Source organism: Cylas formicarius, unplaced genomic scaffold, assembly GCF_029955315.1.
Source record: "Cylas formicarius isolate icCylForm1 unplaced genomic scaffold, icCylForm1.1 PGA_scaffold_4__25_contigs__length_36172078, whole genome shotgun sequence".
Lineage (NCBI taxonomy): Eukaryota > Metazoa > Arthropoda > Insecta > Coleoptera > Brentidae > Cylas > Cylas formicarius.
The window spans coordinates 21,838,431-21,862,377 of record NW_026844334.1 but is presented as its reverse complement, the minus strand read 5'-3'; the positions used below and the strand labels follow the sequence as shown (position 1 = coordinate 21,862,377).

The 23,947-nt window shown below is 32.7% G+C and overlaps 1 protein-coding gene across 2 annotated transcripts in view; it reads right to left on the bottom strand.

Moving 5' to 3' along the window:
* Positions 1 to 4,012: 4,012 nt before the first annotated feature.
* The window catches only part of LOC132700824 (homeotic protein Sex combs reduced-like), a 59,271-nt gene continuing 39,336 nt past the window's right edge, over positions 4,013 to 23,947 (bottom strand). Inside the window, exons 2-3 of one of the 2 annotated variants that reach the window (XM_060668390.1) lie at positions 7,920 to 8,132; positions 4,013 to 5,450 (exon numbers count right to left, since the gene is read on the bottom strand). In XM_060668390.1, the coding sequence (XP_060524373.1) occupies positions 5,335 to 5,450; positions 7,920 to 8,132 (329 nt within the window). In that variant the 3' untranslated portion in view covers positions 4,013 to 5,334. Of the gene's footprint in view, positions 5,451 to 7,804; positions 8,133 to 23,947 lie in introns of both variants that reach the window. The other variant, XM_060668391.1, reaches the window with a different exon arrangement.

Sequence of the window (23,947 nt, the reverse complement as noted above, 5' to 3'; positions counted from 1 at the left end):
AAAACTAAAAAATATTTCATATATTGCAAAAACTAGATTTTAAAAAAATATTCATGTATGGAAAATAAGATTATAAGAACATTTTCTCTCTCCAGCCGAGCGTTAGCGCATGTTGATTGAAACACGCTGTATTGCTGCCTGTATTGAAAATATTTTTTTATGCAAAAAGTCATTTTTCCCGTACGGTGAGGAAAAATTGCTTCAAACCCTTACTCAATTGTTATAATGTATCTGTGTATAATGTACGGTGAGGAAAAATTGTTTCAAAACGTTACTCGATTGTTATAATGTATCTAACCACACCAAAAGAAGCATTTATCAATTTTAAATTTAAATTTATTACTCTCCTTCTTACGTATATATTTGCCTCTGGATGATGCATTTGAACATTAGTTTTACACACCTAATAACCTTTTTGTCAGTAAACGAAACGCAAAACAAATATAACATATCCTCAAATACAACTAGATAATTCTCAAGTCGCAAAATACACAAAAAATAAACGGGCGGACTCAAATTTTATAAATCGAATGGAAATAGTATATTATGCAACAAGTGCGGTAAACGGTATTTGACTCATGAGTTTATTTGACACGAGCGGAGCGAGTGTATAATAAACCAGTGAGTTAAAAAGTTTACCGAACGTGTTGCATACTATACTTTTTCTACGACCATTAGTTTTTGGGTACATTTTCGTAAAACAACACGAATACATTCACTGACATGACCGTCAGAATTGAAAAACGTCAACATTCAAAGCGTGGGAAATATCTCCGAAAACATCCGATTGCTCCCAAACCCGTGCGGTAAAATCCCGGAAATGTACGAACTGCCTCAGATTCGTGGGAAAGGAAACTGACGTGGTAAAGTGACGCTTCCCGCCCGCGAGATCGGTGAGTAATTAGGGATTTTACAGACGGGAGTAGAACAATCATATTGTAAACGCACTTTTACTTTGCCGCATTTGAGGTTTAACCTAGATTTTTTTTATAATTGACGCGACTAGAAAACCGTCTAGTATTTCTGAGGAACTTATTGAAAATTAATTATATGATGTAATTGACACACGAGTATAAAATATTAATGCAACAATTCTATGGAAACACGCTGCCCTGAGGAACTACCTGATTTACAACCTGTGTCGGATAATTAATAATTAAATGAAATTAATGAAAAACTTCAAGCTCACATTAAACCATACAGAGAGTACTAAAACCGAAAAAATCGGCCATCATTAAAAAGGCGGTTCGTCGTTTGAATTTGATCCCATGTCAGATTTGGCGTCGACCGGGATCAGAGAGTGACAGCTGCGTTAGGGGTTCGATGACGTCAGGAGGTCCTTTGTGTTGCAATCCGTTAGGTAAAATGGGACCGGGCAAAGGGGGATAATAAAAGCCCATCCGCCGTCGAAGCCTTTTAAAAAATCAGTTCGATAAAAATTTGTAGTTTCAATTCCGGAATTACTGCAGACTAAAGTTTTTTTAAAAAATTACTGCTATCTATTATTGTCAATAAGGAAATAAATGACACCAAAAATTCTAAAACTATTCCAAAAAGACCAAGTGTGTTAGTATAGTTATGTAGTCACGATAAAAATGTATCAATACCCCTAGAAATCATTATTCTTAATTTCTTATATTCAAAATCTAACTAGTTTCAGATTTTGAATATAAGAAATTAAGAAGAAAAGAATAATAATTAGCACATGCGCAATTAGATGAGGTATTCATTTATTGAGAATTTAGTTTATGCTAGCACTAAAATTCAAATTTCTAAATTTTTAGTAATTGTTTCATGACCCAGTTTCCCTTACTACACTTATTTCGGATGTTAGATTCATAGTTGAGTTGACCCCATTGCGTCGTAAACCTTTTAAATTTGTTGTTGTTATATTTTTAAGTGTTTTACGAGTTCCGTCACACTTTGCAATGTTTTTTTTTATTACAAGAATTCAGTTGTCACCAGTTTCGACTTTATTAATCAAGATAATTTTTCAAAGAAACTTCCACGAGCTATTGTAAAGTTATAAATCCTCTGGATTTCTCCTGATATTTCAGTTTCAGATAAGCTCCTAAAAAGCCAACGGGATGATTGGCGAAACGTCAGCAAGTTCGATTCATTCAACCGACACAAGAGGATGATGCATGTGTATTTATTGATAGTGTTCGCAGAATATGAGAAAAAAAATGGAAGAAAAACAAAAATATGCATTATTATTAAAAGCCAAAACTTTTGTATTCATGGCAAAGTTCCACCTGGTACTGATAATTCGAACTATCAAAAGTATTCGATCCTAAATGCCTTCCGTACAGATTTCTACTAATTCAGTTTAGTGAGACTGGCGCCCTCTGGTTCCGAAAGTATTGGACCAATGGGGAAATGTTTAAGTCGGTTTCTGCTTTCCTGGTAGTCAAACCGCTACCAATTTCGTCTCCGAAATTTTAAAAACTTGCGACAGATGGCGCGGAAGCGCAAGAATAAAAAATCTGAGAACTCCCATAAAGATTAAAAAAATAAGTCAAACAAAAAAGAAAAGGGATATATATTACGACCTGTATACAGAATGGAAGCAGAATTATGCTTTTAATAATATCTAAGAAATCATAATTTTCACGAGTTTATCAAAAATTTTATTATTTTAATGAGACCTTAAAGCTGGAAAAGTTCATCCTTTTAATAAAGTATGCAACAAAAAATAATTACTTCATTAGTACTGAAGTTAAATCAAAATTTCATTGTCACACTTGGCATAAAATCTGAGTACCTAGTAATAAAATAAACGAGCATTGGACGATTCTACTGTAGCAATAAAATATCTCTAGTATATAATGCAGATTGTATATTTACATTTTACTCACAAATTAAGTACCAGTTGAGAATAATTTTAAGAGTATTTCTTAAGCACGTCTTATTTTTTAAAATTTGTGTTATCCCTTTTTTATTTTCTGATTTAACATTAACATTGACGAAAAACGCAGTTAAGCAGATTTTTCTCGATATTGAACTTTCCATTGAATCATTTTTTTTTTATTTCACTTCAGCAGTTAAAATTGAAAAAGTATCCTTCTACCGCTACTTAGAAATCAGAAAATGATGTCATAATTCAGAAATCATATCGATAGGAAAAAATACAATTCCGATCTTTTAACTTAACGTTCAATACACCTTTCAACACATTACATATGTATTTCAATAGACACATTCGTAAGCAAGTTCTTATTTCAACATGCGTCGCCGGTCAGATAGCGATAAAAACCACAGATTTAAGATGTTTTATCTTCTATGCAAATTTCGTTGCGGGCAAACGTCTGTATAAACCTCTTCACTTCGGACAATCCGTGACAGCAGCGGACTTTATTTTGATCCTTGACCACCAAACCCTTGATGTATCTCTGCTACTGAAAGGCATCAGATTTACATTTGTAATACAAGCTCTTGAATGCAATTTATGTCCCTTTGTGTGTTCGGTTTCATTTTTTAATCTTGCGATTTGTATACGTATTGAGTGTTGGATGGAACATGTCCCGTTTGACATCACTGTGGAACAAAGCTTAACGGTTTGCAGAAGTTATTGAAGCCAAGGTAAATTTATTAGATTGAATCGATAAAATAGATAGTCCAGATAGACCAGTTTGGGTAGGTTAGGGTTTAGATTATTATGTGTAGTCGCCTTGCCGGCCCTTCGCTTCTAGTGTGGGTTAGTATCAATATTTTGGTGATTCAGTGGTCATCTTAGTTTAATGCATCTACGGATTTTCAAATTGATTTTTCGTTCCTCAAAAAGCGCTTGTCAGTTTTCTTTCATTTGACGTTTGGCCCTGGTTGACAGATATTTGCCAAAAAAAAATTAGTTATCCTCGCTTTGGCTGACCAGAACCAGAACAAAGGATGATACAAAAAGGTATTTTTTGAATTGGTAACTAAAACAATATATTTACTTTTTCCTATGGCGAAGAGCGTATTTACTAGAATGAAACGATGAATTTTTTATTAATAGTTTATTAGAGTGGACAATTACAACAGTAACTATTAGTAGAACGTACCCATCTAACGTGTATCGTCCGTCACACAAGTTATTACAAATTACATAAATAATAAAAAGAAATAAAATTTGTAAACATATTGAGCTAAAAATAATATACACACTATGATACAATTTTACAAATCGTTTTTGATAGTTTTTTTTGTTCAGTACGGCGAGAATTGAATAAAAATACTGCGGATATTACCTCATTTTTGAAACGAATAATTTTTAAATTAATTATACATACAAGTCGTTTTAATCTTTTTTTTTTAATTTGTAATGTAGATACGACTTTTTAAGGTTTTAGCTGCAACGATATATGAAATGCAATATTTTCTTTGCGCAAAACAACTTGTATGTATACATCTTCGAAAATAATTACTAGCAATTATTATATACACCTGTCGAGTATATTTCTAAATTTAAAGTACTTTAGCTAACTTAATAATTTAAATTATGACCATATTTACAAAAAAAATTGTGATAATTTTTTCTACCGACGTATTTACATTAAAGGGTCCTAAACTATGAAATCACACTTGTTTTTTTCTTTTTGTAGAATTAATTACACAGAAAAGTGAGCACAAATCAGTGTCTATTCACGTGAATCTATATCGCCAATCGGAAAACGGTATCTAAACAAAAACCCTCCCAACAATTATATTGCACATTTAATTTAATTTGAGTCCAAGTACATTTTATATACCTACGTTTTATCGAAAACAATAGAAAATTTGTTACAGTCTCTATAGAACAGTAAAACAACATAAATTTAACAAAAAACAAATTTTAGAACATAGTCGTATATGTAAAATATCGCAGATTACTGTTGTTTATAACAAAAAATTAATCCAGCAAAACCAATACGTTTGTTCGATCGTAAAAAACTGAAAAAGTACATACCAGCGCATTTTTGCGAAAAGTAAGTACGAGCTATATGGTACCAAATTACTTTCAAAGTTCATTGGCACGAACAAAGTGTTAACAGAAACTTACGATTATTCACCCATTTTCAGTTGGTGCTTTTCAGGTAATGGAGGCAGAGGCATGAAACTGTATGGATTTTTCTAAAGTTCCGGTGTTTCTTATGGAACAAGTAAACACTAGATAGACCCGCGAAACTGAAACTTATGAAATCACTGCAGACATAACATGGTGACCCATTGATGACAAGCCAAAAATTGAAAACCTCAGTGGACCTGCTGTTTTCTATTTGAACTGATTATCGGTATAATCGTAAGCCGGAGACTGTCCTAGGATCCGATAGGCACCTACGAAGGGCCGCAGTCTCCGTTATAGGTGGCCCAGGGCTAGCTGTACGGACTCCCGCAGGCATAAAGGCCACGTTGCATAGGCCCCATACCTCCCATCCCCATTGCTTGGTGGAATGCATAGCCTTCATCTTGTAGAGATGCCAGGTGGAAATCTGGAACAAATATGATTTGATTTGTTCTTAGTCAGGCTGCTTTTGCTGTTCGACAGGGATGGGAGGTAATTCAGAAATTTTAAGTAAGATGTATGCGTTTAGGCGATAGGCAGATTTTGTGTTTGGTTAGGTTACGCTTTGCTTCTAAGTTGCACCAGGGTGCTGATTTGTAATATCCATAGTGTGTTCCCTAATGGGTCAGTTTTCTTCGACTGTTTTTAATTAATTATTATTATTGCATCGAAGTAAAGTATCCAAGAATTAAATTTCATAAAGGAAATTACATTTATCGTAAGCTTACCTTCGATGTTTAGAATTTATTTAGTTTTGAAAATGTTTGTAGGTGTGTATCTAATGATGAAGAATAGCTATTGCTTCTCTTAAACCATAAGTATATGACGTAGTATAAGATAACACAATAAAAATTTTGTGGATATTGCTACCTCAGACATTTCAGAAGACACTAGCAAAAATTGCCTGCAACTTTTTCTACTATAGCTGGAAGAATATAAGTCCAATTTTTGAACCGAAAATTGATGACTGAAAGAACACGACAAATCAGTCAGTGACAAACGTAAAAAACTAGGAAGCAATAGTAACGCGAAAGAACACCAGTTTCCAATAGTTTCAATTAAAACAACTTTTTAACTCACCGAATATGTTAGAATTTGAACATTTAAACTTAAGCCCAAATGATCAACTTTGACCTGTATATTCATATGCGAAATGTTATATATGGACATATATGGACGATGGAGGAACTTTCATAACCTTTACTTATTACTGGTAATGGTTTGATACACTATTAGCTTATATCTATAATAGTATCATTTTCGAATTTTATTAAAATAGATTGAATGATCATCACCGTAGTAGCAAGTAGTTCCGTCGGATGGAGTTTGTACCACATTCCAACCACCAAATCAACTAGCAGAGCAATATAATGCTAAAATACCGCTTAATAAGGGGCTGAATGCAGAATCTGAACAGTTAATAGAAGTTTTGCATTGAAAAATTTGATGCTGCGTAAGTAATTGCATTAAACCCTTGTACGTGATATACGTTTTTCTCTTTCATTCTTAGACTATATATACGTATAGTCATATGTATATATACATAGCATATCCTAATTGACATATCCGGCTTACGTCTGATAGGCGGTACACGTTCTCCAAGCCAATAGCCCATGTAAAACAAATTCTCCGCATTCGAAAGTGCCAAACAAAAATAGATTATTCATCGGTTTTGAAAACTTAAAATAGCCCGACGTATATATGATTTTTAGTTTGAAACCTTCGATTTTGGGTAACTTTTGGGAAAATAAATATAGATTCTTTAATGGAGTGTTGTTTTGTCAGAGCTCTGATTGATTGTAACACAAACTTTGATTGTCTGTGAAAAGAAGTGATTAGTCAGTTCGAATACGAGGTTCTATATATGTGTTGGGGCTACCCATTTTTGGCACCTTTAGTCAGCATCTATTGAGTTGATCTTACTTAAGCTTACGTAAGAGATTTATGTCAGTTTTATATTCGCCACACACGATCACCGAAATCTTCAAATTCATGGCTCGTCGGAAAAAATATTTTTTAAGTTAAATGATTTTTTTCTATATAAGTACACGTATCCACTTCTTTTCTCGTATATCGTTCATGTTTTGCACGATAGATTAAGATGGATGTATTGTTTGGTTTGACGTAGTTGGAAGAAAAAGATTCCTCCTGCGCCGCTTTTTGCTGAGTCGAAACGTCAGCAAGTTCCACGCAGGAGGAATCCAGAAGTTTCGTAAAAAGTTTCTTCGAAAAATTAAAAAACTGAACTGTTGATATATTATGCAACAAGTTTGGTAAACGAGTTACGAATTTGATCTAGCACGAGCATAGGGCAGCGGAGCCAGTACTTACTAAATGAGGAACTGAAGAAGTTTATCAATATGAGCACATACTATATACACGAATACATTCACTGAAATTGAATAAGAGTTTAGGTGTAAAAAAACACAGTTTCTAGAGGGATTTCAAATATTTTAAAAGCATGCACAACGAGTAGTGTTTATCTCAGTGCGACTTTAAATTCGAACACATAGTTTAAGACATAGCATGTATTGAATTTTATACAGTTTCCCTGTTAAATTTCCGAATTTGTATCTTACTACTTCTAAATAGCATGCACGATTTAAACTAGGTTTCACAATTTCATATTGGAAAATGAGAGGACTAAAACAAAAACAAATATATATAAAATAATGTAAGAAAATCTTGTATAATATGAGATTTCTGGGACAACGATCACCAGCAATAATCCTGTTATTTTCCATTTTTAGTCAACGCAAAAATAAAACAAAACAAAAATACCTATCGAAACTAAAATAAACATCCTAAGTCGCTAGGTGAGCAAACTGACTGGGATGCAAGTCAAACTGATAAGGGTGACCATAAGGAGACATGTGATATGGAACGATATTCATACTGGCCATCTTGTGTTCCTTTTTCCATTTCATCCTTCTGTTTTGGAACCATATTTTGATTTGCCTCTCCGTCAAACACAGTGCGTGTGCTATTTCTATTCTTCTCCGTCTCGTGAGATACCGATTGAAATGAAATTCTTTTTCTAATTCGAGCGTTTGATACCTCGTGTAGGACGTTCTTTGTCGTTTGGTTTCTCCGTTTGCGTTTACAGTACCTGAAAGAAAATAAAGGGATTAGCACTAGAAGATTTGGGTTCTACTTGATTAAACCAAGGCATTGTAAATTATTAATCATGAAACATATATGAAGAAACATGTATTAGGCTAAATAAATGATTCCATTATGTTAAATAGTATTCGTCATGAGTTTAAATAAAAGTTGCCTTCTTTTAATTTAATATGTACTCCTAAATTTTTCAGATTTCCGTAAATACGACATACGTGAAGTTTACGCAGATGATAGACAACTTTGTTTTTTTATTTTAACTGTTTTTGTTATAGCCGCACTGTATTAATTAAAGCGACTCTGGTTTTGGGATTCCAGGTTAATTATCGCCTTTCCATTACCAGCAAAGACAGGAGTTAGAAGTTTAATCAGCTAAGTATAAGTAGAAATGGAGCCACCATGGAGCTTCTATCCACAGCCAGAATGGAAAATAGAGATCCGCCTTGTCCATTTAATTAATACAAAAGTGCCGAGCCAGAACTGACAAGAATAATAAAGAAGTAGTTGCGTTGCACTTAACGTGTCTTTAAAGATTGCCATTACTTTTGCTTGTTTGGTGGTTTGCCAAAATATTTGATTTTGAAAGCGCCCTAATTCCACTTGACAATTTCACATAACGATTCAAAAAGTTAAATAAGAAATTTTAATTTAAAGAATTAATTTAAGCAGTGGCCGGGTTCTGGAACGATAAAGATAGGAATTTAAAACAGTTCCTTGATTTTAAAAACTAATTATGATGAGCTTTGGAAAATGCACTTTAAATATTCCCGAGAAAGAGATATTTAGTTTTAAATCAGGTTTTATTTTTTAACTAAGTACAGTGTTTTGATAACAAATTGCAACAAATGAAAGTGTAAATGCAGGAAAATGAAAAGGAAATAGAAAACTTCTGCGTCTGCGCGTTTTCAAAAGTAGGAGCACCTTGGGTCCCAAGACCCGGGTTGTAAATGTAATAATTCTTTGCAAATGAATCCAAAGAAGTCAGTTGTGTAACTTTTTTATTGTGTTACTGTAATTTTAAATGTTATAATAACAAATTGTCTAATAACAGATAGGTAATAAGCTTCGTTTTTCATTATCAATTTGCGTTTAACAATGTATAAATCGACTAGGTTTGTATCGTTTTGTAATTCTAAAAACAATCCTGTGCGATCGAGTAATTTTGTCACTATTTATTATCAATATTAATTATGTGAGGGTGGGCCGGATTAACATAAGAGGCAACAATTTCATAGATATTGCGATTTTATTTCAAATTGTCAATAACCTCCACAAATGCATGCAAAATTTACATTTTTTCTTCGTCACAGACTTAGCATTTCGATATGTTTCACATAACTTTTTTTTCTTATTCAGGAGTTAAACTTTCCTGCAGTAGTTGCTCGCTAGGTATGGAACGAATTTTTTGTTCTTTGGTTTGAACTATACCTTGAAATATATATTATTATTAATGCGTTATACAATTTAACTCATGTGGGAGCAAAACAAATATAAAAAACACAACAAAATTTTTGCTTATATACAGTTTTAGTCCTAAATGTGTATAAGTTTTGCGGCACAACAAAATGGCCGATGCTCTTCTTATAGTATTTCCAGAAACAAACCTACGAGGCAATAGATTTAGACCGATTTCAAGGGTCAGCATTTAATTATCCAAGTTCCAAAAAAGTTTCAAACGAATAACCAACAACCAAATCACTCAAGTATTTAGAAAATTAAAAATAATACAAGAATTATTCGGATTTTCTTTAAATATCACCTGTAAAGAATCTAATAATCTAACTAACCAATGTTAATTGGATCTGGAACCTGAGTTAAAAACGACAACTACATCCCAACAACCTAATCGACATTGTGGTTTCGTTGATCAAGGAGAAATAAAATTAAAAAAAATACTTTTTGAAACTTCCTCCAGGATGAATGGATGGGAGGTATCGGAATGTTAAGAAATTATTCTTGGCCGGTGGATGGGTGCTATAAAAGGTGTGCTTAAGCGCAGATTGGCCCTAAAGGAAACCTTCAAACCTATTCTCAATTCTCATTCTACAAGTAGGTAGGTACGATTCGATAGCCCGTCGTATACAAACACAAAAAAATGATATGGTACGAAAGGCGACCGAAAACTGGTTAATTCTGGCGAAAATGGCGATGAATGATGATGAATTCGTAGCTGGTTTGGTCACACACCTTTACCGAAGAAGTGTCAATTCACTTGGGAAAACATTGACGATATAACTGATGATATATGACGCACGATCTCTCGCAACTAATTATATTTGCCGTGAACCGGTGTAGAACAAAGTGCGGTTCTCTTAAAATTCTACCAGCCCGTAAATATCGAAACACCTACACAGAGACACGAGAGGAAACAAGAATTCAGTCGGCGAGATGCTGAAGAAGTGCCGCCGGTTGTCTGTGTCTAAAACGGCATAGGCCGTTCCGATCCTGCAGAGATGCTGTCTAACGGAGTAATTTATCGAATCTGTTCCGTATTTATACGTTCGCCGCAAACTGTCGTTCATAATTCACGAGCTAACAGGTGTAGTTATGAATATAGGTCTGAAAAATCATATTCGCGAGTAATTTTACATGAAATTAGACAAAGTTTATTTGCTTAACGAACGCCTACATCTCGTCAGTCGAGCTTAAACTTATTTGCTAATCTGGAAAACGATCTTGGATGCCGTACGACGTTGATGTTCCTGTTTTTGCTAGGGTGAAATGCCCAGAAGTTATATTATTAAATTGTAAATTTGCAGTTCAGCTGTACTGAAACCCACTCGGTTGGAACTAATGCAATGCAAATATCATTATAATCGTATATTTGTATATGTTACAAGAATAGCAGGATTTAGGTTCGCAGGTATTAGACTTTGTTTTGTTTTCACGCACCATGCTATTTCAAAATAAGCTTTCCATTTTAGTAAACCGAAACACACGATCAGAATCATCATCATCATCAGCACCACTGGATTAGACTTTGAACATTTTAAGATCGACTAAAACTTTTGAAGTCGTGGCAAATGTGTTCTTACATATGCAATATTAATAATATATCTTGTTATTCTTATACATTTATATAGAGCAAATCTTGCATAAGACAATCAGGAGCGCCCTTCAACCTAGCTTTCGTTATGCTCAGTCACTGCACAGAGCTTTGAATATTCCCTGGATGTGAGTATTTCAAATTCAGTGTAGTTGAGTGCTCCTTGATGACCTTACGCCCATGATTCCTGTTGAAGTAATGTATTCCTACATATGCCGCTCCAATTAAATATTTCCTTTTTTTCTTTTGTTATTTCACATTATTAGGACTTTTAATGAAAGTATGTATGTTTTTTTTTTAAAGCAATTTATTGTTTTTTTTTTCTAAACTTGTTTGGTAGTTACTGTTGTCCTCTCAGCTGAGAATAGGGAGTGTTGAATCGATATTGACTTGTTTTATTTTAATACGTAACCACGACATTAAATATTTTAAATGCACAGAGAAATTTGGAACATAGTTGTCAATGAAGCTGTTTGAAAGCATTGTATAAAAGTTAATGTAGTTTTGAAAAATTCATCATTGGCATTACATTGCATAAATATTAGTGAATCACATTCTAAACGAAATTAGAAACGAGAGTTACTAAAAAATGGCCCCAATATGGCAGTGAATTAAGTAAATGGAAATACAAAGAAGAAACTGGTTGCTTCAATGACAATTACAATTTAGCTATTTAATAATGGGTTTGCTGAGTGATGACTGCAAAGATTACTATCGTTTAACTCTTAAAATTTTATGGCTAGTTATCGTCAAAGCCAGAATAGCACAGGTTTTATAGTAAAAAGCAAAAGTAACTTAAGTTCAATCATACGGTAGTATATAGACAATACACAATAGATTTATTGCTTCTACAGTATATTTATAGCAACGAGTTTCCACGTTACACTACTTAAATAATAATAAAAAAAGAATAAAAATATTTGTGAAGCACCTACAACTAGAGAAAAAACGAATTGCAATTCGTTTTAAATTATTTTTGTTGGTGTGATCCAAGTAAAAGACAAAATATTAAAATTACAGATAGATTCGTTTCCAGGCACCAATTATTGGCAACTTTCAAAGAAAATATGCTGAAATATTTTTTTTGTATTCTGGTCATATATAATGCAAATATACCCATACATACATACATACCCCATTACAAATTAGTTTAACGTGGTATTAGCAGTACTGCTGACAAATAAACTTAATACATTTCTACGGTATGAACGTATTGAAGAACAAATTGCAATGGTAATCCTCCTGTCAATCTAACCGTATATCAACAAACAAATCATTACGTCCGACCTTTTTCGCAACATGTTGAAATACTAAACGATGATGGTAATAGAATGTCCGCTTTCAAAAAAATTGGCTCCAAGCTAGAAACTTTTAAAGGATGTTTCTGGAGATCAATTAGCGTGAATAGCGAGGACACGGTAAGGTTCATCCAAAAATTTCTTGCACTTAATTTTTGTAAATGTTATTTGGACCGTTTTTACAAAATTTCAAACAACAAAACTTGATAATTTACTCAAAATCCGTGTGCTCCATCGAGAGGATTCCTACACATTTCCTCCAAGTCAATTGACGTTTACGGGAACTTAAATCTTGGTCTCGAAGCTTTTCGGTTGGTGTCCCTTATTCGCATGAAACATCAAAACGATTTACCAGAAATCCCACTCCTTTGAAATGTATAAATAATAATAACCGGCTTGTTATTCGAAGTGTTACCACACAGATGTTTATTTTACAAACGCATACGCAAATCCCTGCGCGTGTACCTAAACCCGTATTTTTGGCAACATGTCGCATTTGAAGCGAAGAAACATTTGCGGGCGCTGTAAATCTTCGGCATTCAAAAAAGTTTAGAGCTCTGATGCTAAATTTACGACCGATCTCACATTTTATCAAAATCATCAGTTTAAAGCGTTCAGTACAACCCTGTGACGAATGTCCCGGTCCTATTAAGAATAATTTTAAGGAAACTAGCCGAAAACTAATTTTTGCGATATATAGGAATTTAACAACATGCCAAAAAATAGTGGTTAGTAAAGATAATTGAAAAAAGTGAAGAGCTGAAACTTTTAGAAGCTTGTCGAAAAGAATGAATCGAAATTGATTTTATGAAAGCAATAATTATTTATCAATCAATCAATCAATTGTATTATATAAATAACGGGTGTACATTAAAATAAGTTTGATTCCCGATAATTCTTGTACAATAAAAATATGTTTAAATGTAACTGTCAACTGTCAAGCAAACTTATTTAACATGCTTAGACATAATTGAAGAACAAATGCAGGTAATACTTCATATATTATACATAATATATTATATTTTTTACAATTAAACAAACTGCAAAAAATTGTCACATAGAACGCTATAAAATAAAGTAAAAACGCAAACGAATTAAAAAAAAACACAAGTAAATTATGAAGTATTGTGTGTTGTATTGTTTCTTAGTTTTTCCGAATTTATCTTAATGACAGCTAGGATGCCCGTCTTCTTCTAGGAACTCTGTTTCCATTATAACCATTTAGCTAGCTCTGTATAATAAGCTCACATTTCATCTAAGACCCTGATAAGTTGTTTTATTCATTTCAGGATTTTCATTTTGTTTATTTGTTCCCAATTGTTGTTAAGAAATGTGCATAACTTGACTATCAGTATTTTGCTTGCTTAGCATCATATTCTTTATTTTATTTCTGCTTGTGTTTACTTCCTACAAAAAAACTAAATTGGACACTTTTGTCTTTCAAGTTTGGTACTGATTTGTGAACAGAAAATTAAAAAAAAAGCTACTACTATCTGGAGTCGTTTTTTTGGACAGAAACTCTTTGCATAAACCGATAAATGTCCAATCATCACGACCGTATTAAATTATTAAATTATTTACACAGTTATTGATTGATGACCAAACGAGTTTTTTTTCGAAACTTCAATATTTAAAAATAATTAAATATCTTATCATAATTGCGTATTATGCAAAAAAGCCAGTAGATTATCGCCACCACAACGGATTTGTGCGTAATTCTGGTGTAACTTTTTTAGCATATAATATCGCATGTCTGACCACTCCGTACGGCGTGCTTATTACGTCGTAAACATAAAGAGCTTTCATACAGTTCGAAATAAACGAGAACATGTTTTAATGTAATTATATTAAGTAAGGGGATGTGAAACACGAACCAAAATAATTTATCGTTTATGAAAGCGTTAGTATAGCTAGAATTATGAATTGATTTCCGGTTTAAAGTAGATTTCGGTTGTGGCTTTCCAAGTCATATTGGATTTTTACAATTTAATGAAGATAAGATGAAATCAATAGTTTTTGTAGTAGGCGATAATTTAATATTAAAGACTCTATCGACCTATAGGCCAAGCTAGAACGAAAGTTTTCATACTAAATGAAAATTAAACAAATATAATTAAAATATAGCATAAAATATTATTCAACTATATTCAACCTATATGCCAGTAATAGTTGATCGCAGCGTTAATCACACAATGACTTAAACACCATTTAATATAATTAGGCTCCGTTACCAAGAAACTTTGGTGTATTAGCAATATGTTGACTCTCAGACCAGGCCTGGTTATCAGTGCACCGTTAGTTGCAATTGATAGATTGTGATATAAAGTTCTAGTCATGCCCATTCTAAATTTTTATGCCTGAAGGCAGACTATGAATACATATGAATGATTCTGTTTTCAATGGACTAGTAGATAGCATATTTCTTTTAATCAGTTACTAACGATTTTGTCAATAAGCTGCATTAGATTGCTTTAGATCATATAGGATACAAAGCTGTTTCTCTGGGATTTAATATTAAATGTTGGGAAAGCTCCTGGTTGCTGGTTTATTATCTTGAGAAAAATTTTTAAGTTGGCGACTTTCGTTACATTTGATCAGAAGTTATTTATTTTTTCTTGTATCTCATTAGTTTCGATACAAAAGCATTTGAAATTTTGATTTCAAATTGACTCGTACCTAATTTAAAATACTTACCTAGGAATTTCAACCGAGTTATCAACTGCAGATTATTTTCCGAATATCCGTCGCCACATATCTTATTCGTTATGACTATAGTTTATAAAAACTTATATTTCTATTGTAGGGCGTAGAATGGGTGGTTAAAATGTTGATGTCTAATTTAGAAAATCAATGTAAGTGGTAAACTAATATATTGCGAAAAAATTTAATAAACGACGCATTGGTCAGTTTGTTTAATAAACGAGTGTCTAGGGAAACTGATCAACAAGTTACTACCACCAGGTTTTTGGAAAATATTTTACCCTTTTTTAGGTATAATTGCTTGGAATAGGATTGTTAGACGTACTAAATGCAGAAGTTCAAAACTTTGCTTCTAATTATAATCACCATTTAGTCGCGTGTTAAACTCGTATCTATCAACTCAGCACATAATATGCGAGTGGATAATGGATAAATTCCAACTCAGTTTTCATAGTTTCGTGAACTACTTTCGAATCGTTTTATGCGTAGAAAAATTGATTTATTTATACAGTAATCTAAAACATATTTTACTGCTTTAAGGCTAATTAAGTTTTATGTTAAAAATAAATAAAAACGATATGGTTTCGTATCGAATAATGCGAGAGAATTAAGTATCGTAGATATTAGCTCATGGTGGTCATTGCCCTTTAAACTCTAACTGTGTATCAGCTTTCGATAATTCATTAAACTAATCATTCCACCACTGTCCTATAATTAAGACATCATCACGTGGTAAATGTTTTGATCCGTATTTTGACTTGCACAAACATAAGGTGTAAAAATTTGCGTTTTCATAATAAAAGTTAGTGGGAAAAAAAGAGGGAGAGAGTTGCGATGTCCTTTGCTCCAAAGGTAATTACGTAAGTAAAATGGAAATTTTCCATAATTAATTGGAAACACCCTCAATAAGTACCATAAACGTTTTTTCTTTATTCTGACTCACATCGATTACCGCTGATGGGACTACATATCAATGCGAATATAATAACTTATTATTATTTCTGCGTTGTCACATTACATTAAACATCGGGACATCGCTGTGCTTACGTATACTTCAAAGTCTGCTATTTTAAACGACTTAAGAAAAATAAAAATTATAGCCAGACATCTCGAACCGGAAAGGAAGCGCAGTTGTCCCGCCCATGATTTTTAACAGATCTGAGCACTTTTGTACACAAACCAGTCGTTAAAGGGTACAAACCGTCAGTCATCGTTGGGTGTGGTTAGAAATTCATAAGCACCACCGCCCAACCTATCTAAAGTTGACAAAAAATGGAGTTGTACTAAGCTGATGTTCAAAAATAGCTCTCAAAGATTACCACTCCACCACTATCTTTTAACGTACAAGCAACGTCATAAAGAAGAAGAATAAACATCTAATCAGCCAATCTATTACGCTATCATTAATTTTTTGAATAATCCTATACATACATTATAGGACTTTAATTTTTATACTTATAATCATTTTCGAGAAAATGGAGACATTCATATGAATATGAATTAACTAAATTAATGAGAAGCAATTTATATGCTTGCTATGGGTACATTACTGATCTTCTTGTGTAATTGCTACGTTTAAAAGATCTTTCCTACCTGAAAGGTGTTTGATTGTTTAGAAGCTCTAGTAGCTTCCATCCAATATTAAGAAGTTACACGACGCAATAGGAGTAACCGAAGCGATTTTGATCCTAATTTTGGAGAAATAGGTGAAAAATATTTTATTTCAATGAAACTACATACATATCAAAAGTGGAAATAATTTTTCTTTGAATGGTTTTTTGATTCTTGATTTTGATACAAAAGGGTAGGTGGTCATTTCGGTCGTTCTTCTTCCAGGAACAGGATAAAATCGAATAAAATATATTTCATTTTTACAAATCTTGGGCAGCCGACCGACAAACTACTGCAGACACTAATTAGTAACTAATTAACGAAAATAAATTGCGTACAAAAATTATTAATACGAAATTGATAGTATTTCGAACAATGCATACTTTAAAACCCGAAAGTCAGAATTAAAATCTAGAAGACAAACGGCCTTTGCGGCATAAAAATGTCTCGGTAGGCCCATAAATATTTTCTGCATGCCGGTTGGTACATTTTCACCGGCTTAATATTTTATACTTGTTTGTCAAGATGTTTAGCGGTCTTGTGTAAAATTAATTTGATCCTTTATTGCAACGCCGTCCGTTCCAAAATAACAACAAAAAGGCCGCCATTTCAACGCCGCACACTATTTAGCACTTTTAATGTATTGCCGTGTCTCAGCGCGGTGCTTAATGCTCCATTAGATGCGAATTTGAATAATCCTTTTGCGTCGGCCCTGTATCAAAATAACGCGCCGATTGGGAATGTGTTAATTGGCTACTTAACAGGGTATTTATCATACGTATACTAAATTCCAAATTTAGTAGGTTGAAGTTACATATTACCAAGAATGAAAAAAGGAATAAAAGAAAAGAATAGGAGCAATAAAGTCTACTTTTACTAAAGATTGAAAAATACAACAAAGGTCCAACTAACGGGTAGGTTGCAGTACAAATTGGTATAATACTTACAGAGGCATTGGATGAAACAATTACGTCACGAAACTTAACCTAAAATCATACCTAACAGAAAAAAGACCAAGTTTTTATTTTACTAATAGATTGTGAAAAAAGTCCAACTCAGGTCGAGCATTGTATGTGGAGCAAATTGAGAAAATAGGTTAAAAAAAATACTATGTCGAAAGTTTATACGAGGAATAAAAAATAAAAATATCTAAGCGCAATCAATCGATTCAAAATAAAGTCAGTAAATAATGATAATCATGGTGATCAATAAGAGACATATAACCAAATCTATTTAATAATAATGCATGTGAAAAGCCTTGTAGGGGTGGGGGATATACACCTTTTAATTAATACAATATATATTTCAAAAGTTTACGCAGAATTTTTTCAAGGCTATTAATGTTACAATTATTGTACCCAGGAGACCAAACTAATGATACACACAACCTTTGACCTGACGTATGAGTTATATAATATTTTTATGACTTCTGTTTTTAATGCTTTTTGATGCCTGTCAGTACCTTATTAACCCGAGGAAGAAATGATAATTTCGAGTCGAAAATTGTAATGAATTGTAATAGTAGTATTTCTTTAAAATCTGCTTTGATCCGTTACAGCAAAAGAATGAATTTCTTCCGTCATTTCCTGTATATTTAAATTTCATTTTTAAAAATTTCTTACGCAGAAATTTGAAATAAAAATATATTGTTACTTGAGAAAATTTGTTTTTAAAAATATAAGTCTAAAACGAAAGTTATTTAAAATAACAAAATCTTTGTAAAAATTTTGATAAACATAACATACACACAAAGAAAATTCCTATTTCCTATTTGCAAATTACTGCTATCAATTAATGCAATCCATGAATTTGTGTCACTTGCATCTCTAAGTCTAGAGCTATTTTGTTTGAGTGTATGGTGATAATTTTGAAGTATCGGCAACACCGCATTCATTGCAATTTCAGCCCATTTAACTTGATTTTTGGAATGGAACAGTTAAGAATTCGTTAGTTATTTTCTAATAAATATGTCAATCTCTGTGATTAAACCTTTTCAATCTGATTATTTGAGCTGTTTAGAGTGGCTATGTGTGATTTATTTCGTGAATACTGAAATATTTCTATAGACTTTCGGTTAATTGCAACAAGGTATTCCTATTTTAGTTCCCGTTATAAAATGAAAATTGTATTTAAATTAGTGCGAAATAGAGTTCAAGGTCGTAGCATATGTATAGCAAATCGACGATACATACCGCGAGCAAATTAATTGGATTGTATTAGATCATATCTAAAATTAATGGTGATGATATATTATTTACACGAATGCATCATTCCCACTAGACCGTAGAGACAAAACAACAAATGATGTTTTATTGCGCGATATAAAACAAATCGTCTAATAACAATTAAGTACCTACATATAATTAACGTGAAAGAAACCGTCTATTATGGGACTGAAAAAGTGTTATCAAATTACCGTTAAAATTAGTGTTATATGTTTCAAGCGCGATTTCTTATCTAATTGTTCGCGGCACTATATTTCAATCATTAATTATTAAAAACTGTCAAGATTGTTATTCCTTTACTCCTTCTAATGATTGTTTATTTCGTTCGCTGTTTGAGATAACGGATAAGCGAGTGATTAAAAATTATTTATATCATGTGTGGCACTGCTACAAAAATTCCAAAACAAAGGTTTTGTTTTGCTTTTTGTCAGGACATAATAATATGATGTATCGCGGTAATTAATTATGTTACAATTTCTTAATAACAAATGATTACAATAAAGCCGCGCGATCACGATTGAACTTTGCCTTTCTTTGCCGGTCTTTCTTCACCGTCTCTATATTATATATTATCCATTCCTGTCTTATATAAACGGAAAAGAGTTTATGGAACTTTTTTACGGTTATATTACATTAAAGTTATAAAATTTTAATTATTGTTAATATTGGTTTTACTTCAGAATGCTATTTCATGGATATTATGGAATATTAGCTGGCTACCAAATTTTGAAATGTTTTCGCAACTACAGTAAGAATTGTATCAAATGCTTTGTCTCTCTTCACCCCAATATCTACCCAGTCCTGTGGGTAATCTCCATTCCGTTGTAAGATTTGAGCTGGCATGCGAGATATTTTGAAAAAAAAATATTATTATTATAACAATGTAGTATATTTCATGTCAGAAATCTATGGTTGTTAATTCTGAATATTACTATTAAACGTAGCCCGCGAACGTCTTTGCCCACAATAAGTCAAAGGTTGCCCATACCTGGTGTATATATTACATCAAAATAGTTGAAATTAATAAGAACTAAAGAATCTGAAAGGAGAAGTTTTTGCTTTGTAGTAAGGATGTGCCTATGCGGATAGAACAATTATTCTAGAAATGCTTCATGCCTTTCATACATTGCAGATCAACATTAACATCCATAACAATTCACAATGGGTGTATTTTAAATTATCATTTTCTAAACTTACCTTATTTTTTCGACAATACTTTTCTTTTTTCCAAAGAGATTAGCGATTTTGCAAGATTAATTTTCAATATGTAGGTACTTAATCAACATTATAACTAAATTGGTTAATTCTTCGATTTCAGCTTTTTCAAAATTCAAGTCGTGCGCTAAAATCTCCGAAAACATCCGATTGCTCCCAAACCTACCACACGGGTTTGTCCGAAGTCGCTCAGACCAGTGGGACAAGAAGCTCACGTGGTAAAGTGACGTTTCCCGCACACTAGATCGGTGTATAATTAGATATTTTTCTCTACTCCCGTCTGTAAAATTACTAATTACACATTGATCTAGCGTGCGGCAAGCATGACTTTATCACGTCAGTTTCGTTTGCCATGGATCTGAGCAACTTCGCACATTTCCGGGATTTTACCGCACGGATTTGGGAGCAATCGGATGTTTTCGGAGATTTTACGCATGTAATGGACTAGTCGATAAGTAAAGTGACATTGATAATTTAAGTTTTCGACAGAAATTTTACATACCGTTCGCATGAACTTAAGTGGTTTTTCCAGTTTTTATATTAATATTTTGTCAAGACCAAATGTATCATTTTCAAATATCCATGTCTCACGAGTACAAACAAAACAAAATTGAAGGTTAGGACCTGTTTTTTCTAGCTTATACGATCTTAAAAATGTAATCCTCTTAAAAGCTCTGGTCATTGATGATTTTCCTTCAAAATTACAGAATTTGATCAATTGTAAAAGTTAAATAAACAACATAATGTTTTAAAATTGTGTTTATTCCGTTGTTTATATGACATATCCGATAATACACCTCTCTCTGTTACACTGTTAAAAAGAGACCACATTACAGACCCGATCGGAACGATAAACGAATAGGTTAATGGCAACCAATAAATATTTTGTTTCAATGGTACGAAATTTAGATAATCGGTAATTATTTTTAATTTGTTAAATTGTATAGTATGGAACACTTTATTTCACTCGTTTATACCGTTTACCACACTTGTTGTAGAATATACTATTACAGATGGGAGTAGACAAAAACTTTTTACGTATCAGTTTTTCTTTTCTTTAATATATTTTAATTATATCTAATAATCAATAAAAACAAATTATGTTAAAAAAAACTGCATCTTTTAAATAGAACACTCTGTACATTTTTACTCATCTGCATCTCCATTTCAAAAATATAATGTAAAATATGTAGTTTGTCGTTCTTTGGTTCAACCGTTTTTGTGTTTGTTTATTATTCAAAAGTGAAATATTTAATAATCAATTTCGTATTGTCGTTGCCTTTCCTCGTGTGAACATCGATAGATTAAAGGAAGTTCACTTTAACGGATTTCCTCTAATAAATAAGTCGATAATTTAAGACCGATCATCTGTGAGGATATAATAAACCCTAACCTAAGTTTCTCCACAACACACACATATCCATTCTCAGTTTTTACCAATATCGGTAGGGAATGAAAAAAATATTTTCAAAAAAGAATGTCGGTTAACAAGCGTAACACAATAACCGCAAATGCTTGATATCCGACTAGAATGAACAGAACGAAAGAGTGACAGGCTTTGGATGCTTCGGCCCCTTCGCGCCCCGCTCCGGACCCATTCGAGCCGCATTCATGGCCACGCTGTCACTCTAACGTGAAGTAAAGGCATCTGACAGATACCCCATGTTTCCCATATTCGAGGATCATTCCAGACGCTGTCGCGACTCATCCCGATATCCCGGACCTCACGTATCATATATTTATACAAGCACTGGCATGTGATTGGCGCTCCCGAAACCGAACCTTTTACTTAATGGTTTTATTGTAAAAAAGATGGTCATATACACGTTTTGTTCAGCTGGTCGATGGTTTGCTATTCACCCCGTATGCAAATCTTTTAGTGATTTAAAAGATCACAACCTAGTTACGTCATACGAATTATCCTCGTTAAATACCTGAGCAGGTGTGAGAAAAAAACTCACCAAACAGTGAAAACCGTGTCGTTTTTTCTGCATATTTAATACGTGGGCTTTATTTATGTTGGCATTTAGGTACATTTTCAATGTTTAGTCTAGTTTTCTTTTTATATGTTTTTATTAGATTTTTCGAGAAATGTGGTCGTGGAAAAACAGAAATATCCGCATATCCATTACTATCTTCCTATAATAAATGAAGTATAAAGGCATTTACCTCGAAGGCCGATACGAATCTGACAATCCATCCAGTCGGTCTCTCCATCGATAAATATCATTTAAAAGTCATGAAGATTATTTTACTTACAGATTTGCGACACCAATTAATTAGCATTTATTTGGATTTGTTCGGACTTTGGCCGTAATTTTAATTTTTTTTTTCTATTCAAAAAAGATGGATTATGATTGAAATCCGTAAACTAGGTTTGCAAAAAACACATTTGTATTAGTGAACACTAAAACTTGAACTTTACCGCGAACAGCAATTAATTTAATTCTGTTAATTAATCATGTTAATTTATTTTAATTTTAAATTATGTTAATACCTTAATTTATATAAATTTTAGTCTGCCTAGAGTCTCACATCAGGGAACATCAGATTAAATAAAATAATGATTTTAAATCACGAGGATCAATACTGCTCGTTTCTAAATATTCCTAGATATGGGAATAATTCCCAGTTAATAGACATTCAAAATTACGTCGAAAATAGTAGTGCTACAAATAAAATGAATTGATATATAAAAGAAACCTTTAAGAGTAACGTGAATATTTCGAATTTTCTAGAAACAAAAGTGGTACGCCATTGGTGTCACCTTTATTGAAAAAGGAAACATAATAGACTTGTTGGTGGGTTAAAAGTTGAAAATTAGGGAAAAATTGCTTTCCTTTGAATCTAGTATGTTCTGCTGCTCCAGGTGTATCTCAAAATATGACGAATTTCATGGGGGCAGACAATAATCATCGTTGAGATGCTAAGGCGAATGAAAAAAGAGAGGGAAGTTATAACGACTATTAAAAAGAGGAAACTGCTAGACATGGGACTCATTATGAGTGGAAACAAATACTAATACTAATGCTTCTCATAATACAAGGAAAACTAAGTTAATAAATATCAGTGAAAATCTGTTCAGAATGATTGCCAAACTTCGTAAAGAAGACGGCATTTGAAGAAGAAGTCTAGTCAAGATTGGGATTGGAATTAGGATTGGAAAAAAAGTGCACACAATACCAGACTATGGAGAATTTGCAACCATTGCAAGGTCTCCCAAAACATAAAAGTTCTTTCAAACAGCAGCAAAAAAATTGATGTTCTTCAAGAACCACAAAAAATTGTTCGTGACTTGTGTCTTGAAGGAAGCAATTAATTTATTAAAAGGTTACAGGTTGTTTTTATTGACTATGTAGATTCTAAATATGGCTCAAATATCTCAATCTGTTACCAAAATATTAATAAAAATTAAGCGGATATATAAATATATTGTCGTAACGAAAGAACGTTTTAGCTTAAAATTAAAGTATATTCAAAAAGGCCGACGTACATGCAGATAAGTGCAACGTACCTCAAATGATTGTGTTTAAAGTTCATGTAATAAGTCGCAAACATACAGTATGCGAAAAACACCTTTTTTTCTTATTTAATCTGATAGCATATTTTTGACTCTCGGTTCGGGGCTCGATTTTTTTTCCAAAAACTCACTGTCTCAAACGAAAATTGACTATTTTAACTTTTTTATTTGAATTTGTATTTTTTTCCT